Source organism: Schistocerca cancellata, chromosome 8 (genome assembly GCF_023864275.1).
Source record: "Schistocerca cancellata isolate TAMUIC-IGC-003103 chromosome 8, iqSchCanc2.1, whole genome shotgun sequence".
Classification (NCBI taxonomy): domain Eukaryota; kingdom Metazoa; phylum Arthropoda; class Insecta; order Orthoptera; family Acrididae; genus Schistocerca; species Schistocerca cancellata.
In genome coordinates, this window is record NC_064633.1 from 522,606,256 (window position 1) to 522,624,344 (window position 18,089).

The 18,089-nt window shown below is 42.1% G+C and overlaps 1 protein-coding gene across 1 annotated transcript in view; it reads right to left on the reverse strand.

Annotated features, from left to right (window-relative positions):
- Window positions 1-18,089, reverse strand: part of LOC126094516 (tubulin-folding cofactor B) — a 74,472-nt gene that overhangs the window by 35,851 nt on the left and 20,532 nt on the right. Inside the window, exons 2-3 of the mRNA XM_049908929.1 lie at window positions 7,975-8,118; window positions 2,243-2,336 (exon numbers count right to left, since the gene is read on the reverse strand). Coding sequence (XP_049764886.1) covers window positions 2,243-2,336; window positions 7,975-8,118 — 238 coding nt within the window. The remainder of the gene's footprint in view (window positions 1-2,242; window positions 2,337-7,974; window positions 8,119-18,089) is intronic.

The following is an 18,089-nucleotide window of genomic DNA, read 5'->3' on the forward strand; positions in this document are numbered from 1 at the left end:
GAAGACTATAAAGACGAATGAAGGACCGTATGTGTACAATTGCTTGTGGATTACGAGGCTGATTGTGACAATCTTTTGTCGCACTTCATCACCAGTGATGGAACACTGGTTCATAATTTTGAACTGGAAAAAAAATGGCAATCCAAGGAATGGCATTGCACCACCCCTCATTTGAAGAAAAAGTTCAAAACCTCACTCTCAGCCAGCAAAGACATGGCAGCAGTCTTCTAGGCCTCTGAAGGAGTTATTCAGTTTGATGTCCACCCTAATGGTGCAACAATCAACTCTGAATTGTATTGTGCTGCCCCCACGAAAATGAAGAAACGATTTCAGCACGTTCATTGCTGCAAAAATGCAAACAAACTTCTCCTTCTCCATTAAAACACAAGCCCTTACACAAGTCTGTGCACCCAAAAGGAGCTCAAGAAACTTCACTGGACTATTCCTCCTCATCCACCCCACAGACTGGATCTCGCAGCACCCAACTTCCAATTGTTTGGCCAAATGAAGCATGCGAACAGTACATGGATGAGGAGGGGGTTACTGATGCAGTAAGGCTTTGCCTCCTATGTCAACCAGTAGAGTGGTACCACACAGACATACAGGTCCTCCCAGTAAGGTAGCATAAGGCTGTCGCACTGAATGGAGATTATATTGAAAAACAAGGTTTTGTAGCTAAAAGAGTGGGTAATAATATGGTGTATTAGAATCTTCGATAAAACCAACCTGCTTTCAGAAAAAAAGTATTACTTTACCTACTGAATGCCTCTTGTATTATTTCTTACTTGACCACATGCCTCACTTGTTGCGCTAGTATCCTTGGTGGAAGAAACTCTTAATTATTTCTAGGGGTTCGATTCTTGGTGTCTCAATTTTGGTTTGTTGGTTCACCAGATGTGGGATTCCATCATTATTCTATTGATATACTTCAATTTCTTCTTTATTGCAGTTCTTTTCACCCATCTATCTATTAATGACTGCCTTATTTCTGTTTTTGTTGGTCTGAAATTAAAATGGGGAGGTGTGTTGCTGTTTTTTTTTTTCTTTTTTCCTTGTTCCTGCTCACATACTGGTTGACAACTGTCTGTGTTTGTTCATCACTTTCACCTCAAGACAATTACCTTTTATCTGTTCCTTCACTTCAAGACAGTCATTTTTAGCAGCTGTTTCACATCAGGACAGGAGTTTTTTTTTTTTTTTTTTACCAGTTTGTCTGTTTTTGTATGTTTTTTAATGTATTTGGTTTTCCTATTTTTGTCATTTGTATGAAAGGGGCAAATTATTGCAAATATGAATCTTTCACTGTATGTTTCAATGTGTAGACTATAAGCTGCATATCTATTCTTTTTTGTTTTTTTTTTTTTTTTCCTCCCTCCAGTCATTCAATTTTGAAATTCACAGACAATCTTATGTACACCTGTAACAGTCTTGATTTTTTTGTATCATGTAGTGATTCACAGACTTCACTTTTCCATTCAAGCACTGGACATATTAAGAGGTAATGGATGAATTATTTTGTTCACTTTGTGCAGTAATTTCAGTATGCATTCTGGAGAAGCCATCATGTTCCTCTGAAATTCTGTCAGAGGTTTTAGTGTAGTTTGAGCCACAATAATGATTAATGTACCGTTTGCTGAGATGTCCTCAGTTAACGTCTCTGCATTTTACACTGCTTTTTTGATTGGTGCACCAGATTTTATGAAATTGTGCACGATGAAATGATTATCTAATTTGTCCTGTAGCAATTTATCATAGTTTCTTCTTGACTACCACCTATGGTAAGAACTTTATCTCTATGATTATTTGATGTCAATGCGCTACACTTCTGTTTTCCAATATTCAGCCAACTGTTGGAGTTGGTATGCCCTTGCCTTCCTCCAACCTTCAAAATGTATAAAAAGCAGTATGCTAAATGATACAATCTGATAATATAACTACATCCATTGTTGATAGAAGCTCCCTGAATTAGATGATTTGTATTGCATTTTGGAACTAGACACTGTACAAGGACACACAGCATACCTGAGCAGCTAATGCATCAGGAATTTAGTATGTGTACAAATCATGGGTTACAAATCTAAAGGTAAAATGCATTGCTCATTAATACAACTGCAAAACCATGACTGAATCACAAGAACAGAATACAATGTGTACCGTACACGATTAATTGTAATACAAATAAAGAACTGAAGTTTCAAACTAATGAAACATAACATTAGCAGAAAAAATCATAATTATTTACCTGGCCTCTTGGCATACTCTTCTGGAGGTAATTCAAATTTTTCAACTTTCGATAGATCTTCAAATTCAGTCTGCAATTCAAATTTGTCAATAACCTGCAAAATAAACACACAGTTATCAACTATCTGAGAATGAAGATTTAAATTTCTGTTACCAACACATTTTTCTGATAGCAGATTATAATGAGAAGGTACTGCTTTGATGGCGGAGCTATGTTCATACAAACAGGGTAAGGCTTAGGCAGTACTACTCTGTTCAGTCAATGGGTTCTAAGTAAATACTCCCTTTGTCAGAAAAGTTCCAGGACACGTTGTTTTATTTCTTAGTTTGCAGTAATAAAAAGGAACAAATGTTGTTTTTATGTGATCTGGTGTGTACGTGTCCTTGAAGTGATGTTGGCCATATTTCCATCCAAACTCACTAAATGGCAGGGCTGTGCTTAACAACGTACTGTTTGGGTTGTTGATGGAATAGTTGTGGTGATAAAATGGATGCTGATTGTGAGCAAAGAGTAAACACAGCTCAGGAAACCTGCTAGTGAAACGTGGACAATGATTAAGCAAGCATATGTAGATGAGCCCCCCATGAACCATAGACACTGCCGTTGGTGGGGAGGCTTGCGTGCCTCAGTGATACAGATAGCCGTACCATAGGTGCAGCCACAGCAAAGGGGTATCTGTTGAGAGGCCAGACAAACGTATGGTTCCTGAAGAGGGGCAGCAGCCTTTTCAGTAGTTGCAGGGGCAACAGTCTGGATGATTGACTGATCTGGCCTTGTAACACTAACCAAAACGGCCTTGCTGTGCTGGTACTGCGAACGGCTGAAAGCAAGGGGAAACTACGGTCATAATTTTTCCCGAGGGCATGCAGCTCTACTGTATGGATAAATGATGATGGCGTCCTCTTGGGTAAAATATTCCGGATGTAAAATAGTCCCCCATTCGGATCTCCGCGCAGGGGCTACTCAGGAAAACGTTGTTATCATGAGAAAGAAAACTGGCGTTCTACGGATCGGAGCGTGGAATGTCAGATCCCTTAATCGGGCAGGTGGGTTAGAAAATTTAAAAAGGAAAATGGATAGGTTAAAATTGGATATAGTGGGAATTAGTGAAGTTCGGTGTCAGGAGGAACAAGACTTTTGGTCAGGTGAATACAGGGTTATAAATACAAAATCAAATAGGGGTAATGCAGGAGTAGGTTTAATAATTAATAAAAAAAAATAGAAGTACGGGTAAGCTACTACAAACAGCATAGTGAACTCATTATTGTGGCCAGGATAGACACGAAGCCCACGCCTACTACGGTAGTACAAGTTTATATGCCAACTAGCTCTGCAGATGACGAAGAAATTGATGAAATGTATGATGAGATAAAAGAAATTATTCAGATAGTGAAGGGAGACGAAAATTTAATAGTCATGGGTGACTGGAATTCAAGAGTAGGAAAAGGGAGAGAAGGAAACATAGTAGGTGAATATGGATTGGGGCTAAGAAATGAAAGAGGTAGAATTTTGCACAGAGCATAACTTAATTATAGCTAACACTTGGTTCAAGAATCATAAAAGAAGGTTCTATACATGGAAGAATCCTGGAGATACTGACAGGTTTCAGATAGATAATATAATGGTAAGACAGAGATTTAGGAACCAGGTTTTAAATTGTAAGACATTTCCAGGGGCAGATGTGGACTCTGACCACAATCTACTGTTATGAACTGTAGATTAAAACTGAAGAAACTGCAAAAAGGTGGGAATTTAAGGAGTTGGGACCTGGATATACTGACTAAACCAGAGGTTGTACAGAGTTTCAGGGAGAGCATAAGGGAATAATTGACAAGAATGGGGGAAAGAAATACAGCAGAAGAAGAATGGGTAGCTTTGAGGGATGAAGTAGTGAAGGCAGCAGAGGATCAAGTAGGTAAAAAGACCAGGGCTAGTAGAAATCCTTGGGTGACAGAAGAAATATTGAATGTAATTGATGAAAGGAGAAAATATAAAAATGCAGTAAATGAAGCAGGCAAAAAGGAATACAAACGTCTCAAAAATGAGATCGACAGGACGTGCAAAATGGCTAAGCAGTGATGGCTAGAGGACAAATGTAAGGATGTAGAGGCTTATTTCACTAGGGGTAGAATAGATACTGCCTACAAGAAAATTAAAGAGACCTTTGGAGAAAAGATAACCACTTGTATGAATATCAAGAGCTCAGATGGAAACCCAGTTCTAAGCAAAGAAGGGAAAGCAGAAAGGTGGAAGGAGTATATAGAGGGTCTATACAAGGGCGATTTACTTGAGGGCAATGTTATAGAAATGGAAGAGGATGTACATGAAGATGAAATGGGAGATATGATACTGCGTGAAGAGTTTGATAGAGCACTGACAGACCTGAGTTGAAAAAAAAGGCCCCGGGAGTAGACAACATTCCACTAGAACTACTGACGGCCTTGGGAGAGCCAGTCCTGACAAAAATCTACCATCTGGTGAGCAAGATGTATGGAACAGGCGAAATACCCTCAGACTTCAAGAAGAATATAATAATGCCAATCCCAAAGAAAGCAGGTGTTGACAGATGTGAAAATTACCAAACTATCAGTTTAATAAGTCACAGCTGCAAAATACTAACGCGAATTCTTTACAGACAAATGGAAAAACTGGTAGAAGCTGACCTCGGGGAAGATCAGTTTGGATTCCGTAGAAATATGGGAACACGTGAGGCAATACTGACTCTACGACTTATTTTAGAAGCTAGATTGAGAAAAGGCAAACCTACGTTTCTAGCATTTGTAGACTTAGAGAAAGCTTTTGACAATGTTGACTGGAATACTCTCTCAAATTTTGAAGGTGGCAGGGATAAAATACAGAGAGCGAAAGGCTATTTACAATTTGTACAGAAAGCAGATGGCAGTTATAAGGGTCGGGGGACATGAAAGGGAAGCAGTGGTTGGGAAGGGAGTGAGACAGGGTTGTAGCCTCTCCCCGATATTGTTCAATCTGTATATTGAGCAAGCAGTAAAGGAAACAAAAGAAAAATTTGGAGTAGGTATTAAAATCCATGGAGAAAAAATAAAAACTTTAAGGTTCGCCGATGACATTGTAATTCTGTCGGAGACAGCAAAGGACTTGGAAGAGCAGTTGAATGGAATGGACAGTGTCTTGAAAGGAGGATATAAGATGAACATCAACAAAAGCAAAACAAGGATAATGGAATGTAGTCAAATTAAAGCAGGTGATGCTGAGGGAATTAGATTAGGAAATGAGACACTTAAAGTAGTAAAGGAGTTTTGCTATTTGGGGAGCAAAATAACTGATGATGGTCGAAGTAGAGAGGATATAAAATGTAGACTGGCAATGGCAAGGAAAGCGTTTCTGAAGACGAGTAATTTGTTAACATCGAGCATAGATTTAAGCGTCAGGAAGTCGTTTCTGAAAGTTTTTGTATGGAGTGTGGCCTTGTATGGAAGTGAAACATGGACAATAAATAGTTTGGACAAGAGGAGAATAGAAGCTTTCGAAATGTGGTGCTACAGAAGAATGCTGAAGATTAGATGGGTAGAACACATAACTAATGAGGAGGTACTGAATAGGAATGGGGAGAAGAGGAGTTTGTGGCACAACTTGACTAGAAGAAGGGATCGGTTGGTAGGACATGTTCTGAGGCATGAAGGGATCACCAATTTAGTATTGGAGGGCAGCGTGGAGGGTAAAAATCGTAGAGGGAGACCAAGAGATGAATACACTAAACAGATTCAGAAGGGTGTAGGCTGCAGAAGGTACTGGGAGATGAAGAAGCTTGCACAGGATAGAGTAGCATGGAGAGCTGCATCAAACCAGTCTCAGGACTGAAGACCACAACAACAACAATGTAGATGAGGCACTTTCAAGAAGATGTGTTTTCAAGTGGCACAAAAGGTTTTGTAAAGGCAGAGATTCGGAGCAAGATGCCAGAGCTATATAACACGACACAATATTGTAGTGCCTGTGTTACTCTGAATCACAATGCTATGTTTCTTCAGGCATGCATGCGTGTCCAAGGAGTTGGCACTGCGACAACTGCAGCCATTATGAAATACATGAAATGTATTTTAATGTACGGGGAGTTCTGGTTGAGAATTATGAATTATTTAGGAATAAATAAAATGACTCACCGAAAGGCAGAAACACTACATTGTCAATAGGTGCACAAATGGAAAGTACAGAGCTTTGCTAGCTTTAGGAATGACCTCCTTTTTTTCAAGCTTGTAGGGAAAACATGCACAGGAACACACACAACTCACTCACATGCACACACCTGTCTCTCTACATTGTGCTCTGTTGACTGCCAGCTCTTTCCTAGCCTACAGTGAGTGTACTGAGGTCAGGTGGGGGTGCAGTGTGGGGTAGGGTGAGGATGGAGAGGGGTGAGAGGCAGATAGGGGGTTGGGGGAAGCATCTAGCAGCTCGTGGGAGAGTGAGGAGCCATCTGTGGACTAGCTAGGGGTGCAGATAGAGGGGGCAGTGGCAAGGCAGCTGGGCACGCGATTTCGTACACTAGAGCGTGAGATAGTAACAAACAACTAGCTGACACAAAATGGGCAGGGTACTGGCGCAGGGGATGGTGCGCACATACGCAAGCATTCACAACGCATGAACGTGAACACACACACACACACACACACACACACACACACACACACACACAATTGAGTGGGGGTGGAGGACAGCAAATTACTTTAGGTTTAGGGCAGGGAGGTTACGGGAGTGAGGGATTCGCTGTAAGGATAGCTCCCGTCTACGTAGCTCATGAAAGCTGGTGGTGGTGGTGGTGGTGGGGAGGATGCAGATGGCATGAGTTGCAAAGCATGTTGTGCTCTGCTGCATGTTGTGCCACTGGGTGGTCCACCTCGTCTTTGGCAACAGTTTTGCAGTGGACATTCATTGTAATTGGCAGCTGGTTGGTTGTCATACCAACGTAAAATGCTGTACAGTGGTTGCAACAAGATCAACCACCCAGTGGCGCAACGTGCAGCAGGGCACAACATACGAGATTTCAATGGTTGTTTCACAACCCATGCCATCTGAATCCACCCTACCACCACCAGCTTTTCTGAAAAGGCTCACCACTCCCACAAGCCGGTAGACACTTCCCAACCCTCTCCCTGCGTTCCTCGATGCCTCACACTACCCCACCCCCCTGCCTCTCCCCAGTAGAATCACCGCGGGCCAGGAAAGAGCTGGCAGTTGACTGACCACAATATAGGAAGACAGGTGTGTGTGTGTGTGTGTGTGTGTGTGTGTGTGTGTGTGTGTGTGTGTTCCTACAAGCTTGAAAAAGAAACTGTATTCTAAAAGCTAACCGATCTCTGTACCTTTTGTTTGTGTACCTATCGGCAATGCAGCACTTCCCCCTTTCGGTGAGTCATCTCCGTTATTCCTAAATAATTCGTAGCTTAATAAATCACCTGAACCAAGGGTCATTCCTGTCAATCTTCACATTACGGAGAGGTAAAGACTGGGGAAAGGAAGATTCCAAAAATTCAAGGTCCAACCTTTTTCTATCTCATGGCCTTTTGATTTCCAGGCATGCACCTTATTTATTAGACTACCTAATATACTTGCTGAAAATAAAGTATGTAATGATCCACTGTAAGCATATCTTTAATACTCTATTTGCAATAAAATTAAGAGGAGAATATGTAGTGAGGTCAAATTTAGAAAAAAGAGTAAATACAAATAAAAAATGAATAAATACAACTCACATGCAAACGCATTCCATCTTCAATTGGGAAAGATCCCAGTATAGCAGCATCATTCTCCAATTTCGACACAAGTGTGTCTTCCTTGTTATATAGTTCTATTTTCATAGTTGCTGCACTTCCACCTGTCAGTAATTCAAGTTTGTCCTGTAACAGAGAAAAACATGGATCTCCTTTAGGAACATGTGTCATTCAAGTTTAGCACTACTGATTAAAAATTAAATTGCCAATGGCACTTAAGTTCCTCTCCAGAGTGTAGAAAAGCCGTTCCACAGTTAACAGCCATGACTTCTGTGATAATGGCTGTAGCATTAAGAATTTCTTCGCGGATTTTCTGTGGCTCAATGATCCAAAGGTTTACTGGAAGATTACAAAGGTAAAGGTTCAAGGCTCTAACGTTGGTTGGGCCTTTTTTTCTGGTATTTCATGTGATTTCATTTCTGACAAGGAAAGTTCATATTAGACTGTGGCAACAACATGCCGCTTCCAGTAACACTGTGACTAGAAAAGCACTGTGTTATTCAAAACTAACTACACATCAAAAATTGATTGTTTTTTGTTAACTATGTTTTACATTCATTAACAGTGTTTTTAACTAAATGAACCTTAATGGTACTTCATATAAGTCTAAAATTATTTTGTATAAAAAAGTTGGTCCATGTAACATTATTGACAAGGTGTAATTTTGCATATGACAACCTTTAATAAATTGCTCAAACTCAACCATGCCAGACATAGTAAAGACTAGTTACCCTCAGCTGTGCTCACTTACAGTAATTTTGTTATTATGAGTGATGGTGAATAAGTAAGATGTTGTACTTGCAATAATATCAGCTGCCCTCAAATGTCTGCCTGTTCTAGTAAGCACAGCAACTGATGTGCACCCTCTCCCCCTCCCCTGCCACTCCACTGCTCCCCCATGCTTGACTAAGTGGCATGCGCGTCACTGCCGAGCTGTGCGTGCCAAGGAGCATGGGCAGGAGCACACATGAATGGATTGCACTACTGAAGTAATATACATCATACAATGTGGATATTATGTAACAAATTTAATCATTTTTAATGCAGTTTATGTTCATTTTTAAGAAGTTTGTGTTCTTCCTCAGGGAGTAAGATGTCTTTATACTGAATTTCATCAAAATCAATTCAACAGTTTAGTCATGAAAACATAAAAGACAGAGTTAAATAATTTTAGTATGTAAGTATGGACTGGACATGCTGAGGATTATATAAGCATTGTATTCATTAAGTTGAATTGTATTACAAGGTGTACAACTTTGCTTCCGCCATTTTTTCCCCAATATTTGAGGCTTTAATGAAACAAATTGGTTACACATGTATCATTCAAAGTATTTTCCATCACTGGCCACTACTTTCTCCCATCTTTCGGGCAGTGTATGAATCCCGCGTCGAAAAAATTGTTCATCTCTTGAAGCGATCCACGAATTGATCCAATTTGTGACTTCTTCATGAGATCGGAAGTGTTGGTCAGCCAGGCCACTGATCTAAACAGGTGATAGCTAGAGGGAGCAATGTCTGTAGAATACGGCAGGGGGGCGGGGGGGGGGGGGGGTGTAGGGCAGGATTTTCTATATTAAGGTTTCCAAGTATGTTTTGACCTCTTTTGCAACGTGGGGTCGAGCATTGTCGTACTGCAAAAGCACTTTATTGTGCCTCTCACTGTATTGCGGCCTTTTGTCTTTTAATACTCTGCTCAAACGCATTAATTGCGTTCAATAATGAACACCTGTGATTTTTTTCACTTGGTTTTAACACCTCATAGTACACGACGCTGAGCTGGTCCCGCCAAATGCAGAGCATGATCTTGGAGCCATGAATATTCAAGACTGTTGACTTGGAAGCTTGGCCGGGATATCCTCATGATTTTTTGCGTTTAGGGTTATCGTAATGAACCCATTTTTCATCCCCGGTCACAATGCGATGCAGAAATCCGTCCCGTTTTTGCCTCTGAAGCAACTGCTCACAAACACACAAACACCGTTCAATGTCTCTTGGTTTCAGCTCACACGGGCTCCAAGTTCCTTCTTTCTGAATCATGCCGATAGCCTTGAGACATTTTGAAATGGCTTGCTGTGTCACTCCCACTAACTGTGCCAATTCTTCTTGAGCCTGACGTGAGTCTTCACTCAGCAATGTCTCCATTCTCTTGTGGGTGTTGGAGAAAACAATTCCTTTATTCCCACATACATTTAGCAATAACTGAACACTACACACATGAATGAATTGTGTAGACATGAACAGCACAGAATAACTAACTAAAGCTAATTCAAAGAATAACTATATCACTGCACATAAATTAACACTTCACGGAATGTTTATGAATCACTCTACACTTGTAGGGATCGATTGTCAGAAATAGGTCACTACATGACTCCCCCCTTTAATGCTAACGATACCGCAGATTAAATTTCACACACCGTCCAGCTCTTGTAACTACTTCTTTCTTGAAACCGGGTGGTGCGTCACATGTGTCAGTGGTTGCGTCAGGGAGTGGTGTAGTAGTCCTCGACGTCGGTCTTGGTGTTGCAGTGACTGGTGTTCGCTGAGTGTTGTGGTGTTCATGGGGTATAGGAACACATCTTGTAGCTTCTCCTGTCTTCTCTGGTTTGTGTTCAGTGGTAGCTGTGGTGTGTGTTGTGTCCAGAAATGCAGGCTTGATACGGTCCACTGCAACTGTGGTGGGTGTACCGTTAATCATTATGCGAAAAGTATTGCTATCCCTACTGACTACCAGATATGGTCCGTCATATGGTGGCTGCAGTGGTTTACACACAGTATCATTGCGTAACAATACATGCGTGCACTTATCTAGCTCCGCAAAAATGAATGAGTGTCTTCCAAGTTGGTTTCTAGGTGTTGTTGGTCTCAATTGAAGTATATGCTCTCTTAATCTTGTGGCGAATTCTGAGGCTGTGATTGTATCATCTGCCATGCTGTGCAGAAATACTCCAGGTAGGCGTAATGTTTGTCCATACACCAGTTCTGCTACTGTTGCTTTCAGATCACTTTTGAATGACGTTCGTAGACCCAAAAGTACGATAGGTAGTGTGTCTGTCCAATTCGGTGTTGCGTGACATCTCAGTGCTGCCTTTAACTGTCGATGAAGACGCTCAACCTTGCCATTTGATGCGGGGTGGTATGCCGTGGTGCGTATGCATTTCGTACCTAATAGCGTAGCCAATGCTTTGAAAACGTAGGCTTCAAATTGCCGTCCTTGATCAGTTGTAACTCTCAGTGGAACTCCAAACCAGGCAATCCAACCACGAAAAAATGTTTGAGCTATAGTTTCTGCAGTGATGTCCTTCATTGGGAATGCCTCAGGCCACTTAGCAAACCTGTCAATCACCGTGAGGCAATAACTAGCCTTCCGATGTCGAGAGTGGGCCGATGACGTCAACATGCACATGCACATGCACATGCACATGGTCAAAACGCTGATTTGGTGGAAGAAATGTGCCTAATGATGCCCTGACATGCTGTGTGATTTTATTCCTCTGGCACGCCAAGCATTGCTTCACAAATGTTTTACAGTCTGTGTGCATACATGGCCATACAAATATTTGTTTGACCAATCTGAGTGTGGCTCTTACTCCTGGGTGTGACAGATTGTGCATTGATGCAATTGCCTGTGTTCTAAATTGCTGTGGCACAAATGGACGTATCTTTCCTCTTGCTACGTCACAGTACAACTCAATGTTTGCTTCAGGAACTGTCACGAGCTGTAGCTTCAATCCTTTCTCTTGTTGCAATAGATCATGCAACTCACTATCACATTGTTGCGCATGCGCGAGGGCGTCGTAATCAATGGCCTTTGTCACTGCTTCCACCTGTGTGATGTCATCTGCTACTGTGGACACTGCTTCTATGCGAGAAAGTTCATCAGCTGGAACATTTAGCTTCCCTTCCACATACACAATGCTGGTCGTGAACTGGCTGATATAATCTAAGTGCCACAGCTGCCTGGGCGATGCTTTCTCTGGCTTTACCTTAAAGGCATAGGTAAGCGGTTTATGATCTGTGTAAATCGTGAACTGTCGCCCTTCTAATGCGTGTCTGAATATTTTTACTGCCACATAAGCTGCGTACAGCTCACGGTCACATGTTGCCCAACATTGCTGAGATGGTGACAACTTATGACTATAAAATGCAATGGCCTGCCATAACTGATCAATTTGTTGCTGGAATATAGCACCAATTGCAGTGGACGAAGCATCAACCATGAGAGCGAATGGAGCATGCGCGACCGGGTGTGCTAATTGTGCGGCCTCCGCTATAACTTTTTTTATAGCGTGAAACGCAGTGTCCGCCTCGATAGTCCAATGCACACTGTGGTTAGGTTTAGGTGCGCCTTTAAGTAGTTCATTCAATGGTGCAGTTATCAGTGCATGATTGCGAATGAAGTGTTGGTAGAAATTCACTACTCCAATGAATCGTCATAATTCTCTGACTGTGACAGGGCGGGGGTATTTGTTTATGGCCTCTACTTTACTATGTGGCAGTCGAATACCCTGTGCATTCATGTGTGCATAGGCGGTCAAACACTTGTGCCAAATGCTGTAAGTGCTCCTCTTCTGATGCAGACATCACCAATAAATCATCTATATACACATAGCAAAAATCTAAATCTCTTGTAACTTCATCCATAAAACGTTGGAAGGTCTGGGCGGCATTACATAGTCGGAATGGAATTCGGGTGAATTCAAATAGACCGAATGGTGTTGTCACCGCTGTTTTAGGAATGTCTTCTGCAGCTATAGGGATCTGATAGTAAGCTCGAACTAGATCAATGGTAGAAAATATAGTCTTACCGTGAACATTTGCAGAAAAGTCTTCTATATGTGGAACTGGGTACCGGTCTGGAATGGTCCTTGCATTGAGTTGGCGATAGTCACCGCAGGGGCGCCATCCATTTTTCTTTTTAGGCACAATGTAAATTGGGGATGCCCAACTGCTACTAGAAACTCTGCAGATACCTTGTGACAGCATGCTGCGAAATTCCTGCTTTACCACTTTTAGCTTTTCAGCCGTTAAACGTCTAGGCCGAGCGTGAGTTGGCGGCCCTGGCGTGGTCAAAATGTGGTGGACGGTTGTATGCTTGACTGGTGGGAGAGTAGGCGATTGCTGTGTGATCTCGGGGTATCCTTCCAGTAATCATATATATGGTGTGTCGCCTGTGACTGTGCGTACCTCTAGTGGTGTGATACAACGGACTTTTCCTGTTGTATGCAGACTAGTAGTCAAATCTATCAGTCGCTGGCATCGCAGATCTGGCAGTAAGTCGTAGAAGGACAAAAAATCTGCTCCGATAATAGGCTGTGATATATCTGCCACTGTAAATTGCCATTCAAACACACGGCGTAGCCCCAAATTAAGAAACAATGTTACTCGACTGTATGTTCTAATTTTGGAGTCATTGGCGGCATATAGATAACAGTCGTTGCAGCTCCGGCGTGATAGGCGGTTTGCTGGATATACGGACACTTCTGCGCCTGTATCGACGAGAAACTGTAGTTTTGTTTCGCGGTCTGTCATAAAAAGTCGGCGAGTGTTTGCACTGGAAGTTATCACTGCTACGGTGTCTGCCTCATGTTTCCACTTGCAAGGTGGCGTACACTTTCGTGCATCATTACCAAATGTCTTGTGGTACCAGCATAAGTTCTGTAGTGATGGTGATCGATTGCGACTTCGGGACCGTTGGTGGCGTGGCCGTTGGCAGTTGTGCGTTGTTTGTAATGCAGCTACCTGTGTGGTCAACTCTGCCAGTTGTGATTGTAGGGAGACTAACGTCACTGTGGGTGAATTTTCTTGTTGTGGCGTTAATGTTGAGACATTTGATGTGGAATACATTTCAGTTAACCTGTCGGCCGTTTGTGCCAGTGCGTTTAAATCACCTGCACATACCGTGAGAATTTTTTGAGTATCAGCTACAGTGTTACTTGCCAGTGTGCGCAAACGTCGTAAGAGTTGTGATGGAGTGCGATCTCCGAGTTCTTCAGTGCGCAGTAGCTTCTCTAGCCGTTTTGCCTCTGATTGTGACAAACGCATTATTAATGCGTTTTTAATGGATGCGTAATGATCGGTATCCGGTGGTGCGGCTAGGATATCTTGTACTTCTGCTGCTAGATCTTCTGTAAGTGCTGCAACCACAGAGCTGTACTTAGTTTCGTCCACCGATATTTGTGTGAGGACGAACTGGCTTTCTAACTGGGCAAACCACCGTAGAGGATTATGTAACCAAAATGGTGGAGGTTTTATTGTCACCCTGTTAATTGCACTGCTGGCTTCAGGTTGAATTGAGACTGGCGAATCGGTCATTATCATGCTGAAACGAGCGCGACGCGGCTGGCGCGGAAGTTACAAACGTGAATGTTGTGGAACTTCGTTAAACACTGAAGCCGACGCGGATGTTACGTGGTTCGTCGGGTGTCACCAAATGTGGGTGTTGGAGAAAACAATTCCTTTATTCCCACATACATTTAGCAATAAATGAACACTACACACATGAATGAATTGTGTAGACATGAACAGCACGGAATAACTAACTAAAGCTAAGTCAAAGAATAACTATATCATTGCACGTAAATTAACACTTCACGGAATGTTTATGAAGCACTGTAGACTTGTAGGGATCAATTGTCAGAAATAGGTCACTACACTGTCTTCCACCACTATGCCCGTCTGCGACAATAAAATCACCATAACTGAAGTGTTGAAACCACTCACTATACGTTTTTTCACTAATAGCGTCCTTACCAAACATACTTGAGAGCATTTGGTGAGACTCAGCCGCTGTTTTCTTCATATTGAAACAAAACAGTAACACCTCCCACAAATGACGAGAATTAGGCCCGTAAACTGACATTTTCAATCAACAACTTTATGATGCAGACACAAATCGACTAATGTTTAAATGAGGTTATGTTGTCCGACATCCAAGCTAACTGCCTGATGTCTGCGATCTGTTTCTTTCAACCACTACTCACCGTTGTCGCCACCTATTGGCAAATGGTGGAAGCAAAGTAGTACACCTTTTACATAAAATATATCAACCAATAAGAGCATTTTCACAAATATGATATGGTTCCAACATCAAAGAGTAAACAGGTTTTTCAAGGAGTAAATATGTTTCCGTATGTTGCTTTGTATTACGATATCTTTTTTCCGTGATCCGATTATTATGAAATACAGCCTAAGCAATGACCCACGTTACATTCAAGTTACCTGCAAAAACATTCATCTAGCAGTTTTGGACATTTGAGTGTTCAGACAGACATACAGAACAGTTTTTTTTTTGGTATAGACGATATCCAAACACTACCTGAATATATATAGGGTAGATTAACATCAGAATACCTAAACCTCAATTCTTTAAAAAATGTCACATAAAAATATACTATTGAATTAATTGCATGAAATTTCATGTACAAGCAGAATCAGGTCATACCACACCCCACTAAGAGGTGGACAACAAATTAAAATAGAAATACATAGAAGCATCTCTCACTGCATAACTTCTGGACAAACCGCTATCATATTTTTCATATATTCACTATTACTATTTTACAAAATAATATTCTGAGCTGATGTACCTTCACTCGTGATCTCTGTGATTTCTGAGATCGCGCGTTCAAACAGTTTACACGCCCGCTAATAGAGGCCACATGGGTCGGACCCCTGGCACGCTCTGGCGAGCCGCCAAAGAAATTGTTATTTAAGCGATCACAAACGAGTGCTCAGCTTATTCTTCCCCTGTATTACTGTTGGCCACTCAAAGTGTTCACCTCATTCTATACCCTGTATTACTGTTGGCCAGTCAATGTGTTCAGTGCTACATGCAACCTGCATCCTACGTGTTGCTCTATGAAGTACTATGTTCTGTAAATCATGTTTGTTCTTGCCATAGCAAACTTGGTGACAAGTGAAGGTTACATTTTCTCTGTGTTTCTCATTTCCCAGCAGCAAGCTTTTACGAAACAACAGCAGAATCTCACCACCGCTCTATATCAAGTGGCATCTGCGTCTTCGCGGCACGTTATTCTCCCATCAGTGCAATCGTTGCCCTTTCTGGCATACAACGAATTCACTAAAGAGTGGGGTTACTATGAGGCATGGTTACACCAACATTTCCAGGTATTTCATGTGTATGATGCAAACCTGTGTAGGCTTACAAAGCCTGGGCTGCAGAATTACACAGGCTGGGCCTCTGTTGTAAATGTGTCACAGGTACCCATCATGAATCTACGCTGATTGCACAGTGAGTGACATTATTTGTCTGACCCCAGAAAAAGTATTTCAATGTGAGAATCTGATGCTTATGGATGTGCTCAATATAGCACACTCCTTTAAAGTGTTATAGGCTGCAGGCGATCAGATTGCTGTGTGCGGGGAGATATCAGAAGTTGCTCAGTCAACTCCTGTTAGTCACGCTGCAAGTGTTCAAGATGACAGAGGAGCCATTGCAGCAGTACAACCTTCAACTCAGCATCGCACGGGGCAGCGTCTGTTTACAGCCACAGCAGCAACAGGATGTGTCACAGCAGTGGCTGTGTGCCCCCTGTCCGACTTGCCGGTACTGCTTTGTCCAACACGAGTGTTGGGCAGTTTGCAACCAGTGTAACACCTCTTCAAACGTGGCAGACACAGTAGTACTGGTGGACATAAACTGTATCTCTACAATTACTGTTTCCCCAAACAAATTGTTTAGTGACTTGCGTGCATTAAATAAACCACTAAAACTGCAAGTGGGCACAGAAACTGCAGTGGCTTTAGTAAATGCACAAACATATGTGGACTTGGGCTCCCCTCCCCTCACACAGGTTTCCCAGAAGCTGATTGGTTACAATAAACAGTTGATTCCGATCTTAGGTCAGTTCTACACTCCTGTCTCTTACAAATCTGTTGTTCACCCTCTCACCTTCCTTGCAATTTGTTCCCATACCGCAGACACGTCTGGGTTAGATGCTTTTAACGCTTTCAGTTCCTCCATTGTCGATGAGGTAAATTTAGTGTCTGATCAAGCTCTGTATTAGCAACTGGAGTCCCTCTGCTGTGAGTTTTCATATCTTGTTTTCCTCTGGGTTTGGTTGTAGGTTTCCAGGCCCTCATTACCACTAAATAGTCTGCCTTCCCTCATATTTTTTGCACGTGACAGGTGCTTGTCGTGTTGTGCGACTTTGTTAAGGTCAAATTAGACTGACTGACATCGCTCGATGTCATTCAGCCTATTTCTCTCAGTGAATCTGCTACACCACTGGTTGTCGTTAAGAAGCTGATGGGTAAGCTTCGCCTCATAGTGACTTTACTATCACGATTAATGCCCAGCCTGCGACAGATATATACCCGAAGCCCCACCCTGACGTACTGCTTGCAAAACTGTCAGGTGACCACTATTTTTCCAAGATTGATTTGCCTGAAGCTTAGCTCCAGCTCCCCTCAGATGAGGCTACTAGGCACCTTCTCATTGTCAATGCACCTTTTGCCCTATATCAGTATCAACACTTGCCTTTTGGGATCACTAGCGTGTCTGCAATTTTTCACCATTTTTTAGAACAGCTGGCAGCCTCTGTAATCGGCTGTATCAATTACCTCGACGATACCAGTGTTTCGGATTCTCCTACCGAAGATCACATTAGCAATCTCCGATTGTTGTTTTCTGTTTTGCAGTTTGGCCACAACCAACCACCATTAAGAAACTGCAGGTGTTTCTAGATAAAGTTGCATACTACCATAAGTTTTTACCAGATGCGTCCACTGTTGCTTATCCCCTGCTCGCACTTTTGCACAGGAATGTGCATTTCTTCTGGTCCCCAGATTGTGACCAAGCATTCGCTTTGCTTTAATCAAAGCTTCAATCTGGCCCGTGTCTGACTATTTTTCAGCTGTATCAGCATTTTGTGTAGGCTACAGATGCTTCTCAGTGCGATACTGGCCCAAAAATAAGTAGATGGGTCTGAAAGACACACTGCTTACGCTACTACGACTAATTACCACTCAGCAGCAGTATTCTCAAACTGAAAAAGAGGCTTTGGGGATTGTGTTCACCCTCAATAAATTTCATGTCTTCTTGTATGGTTCTAAGTTCCATTTAATCATGGATC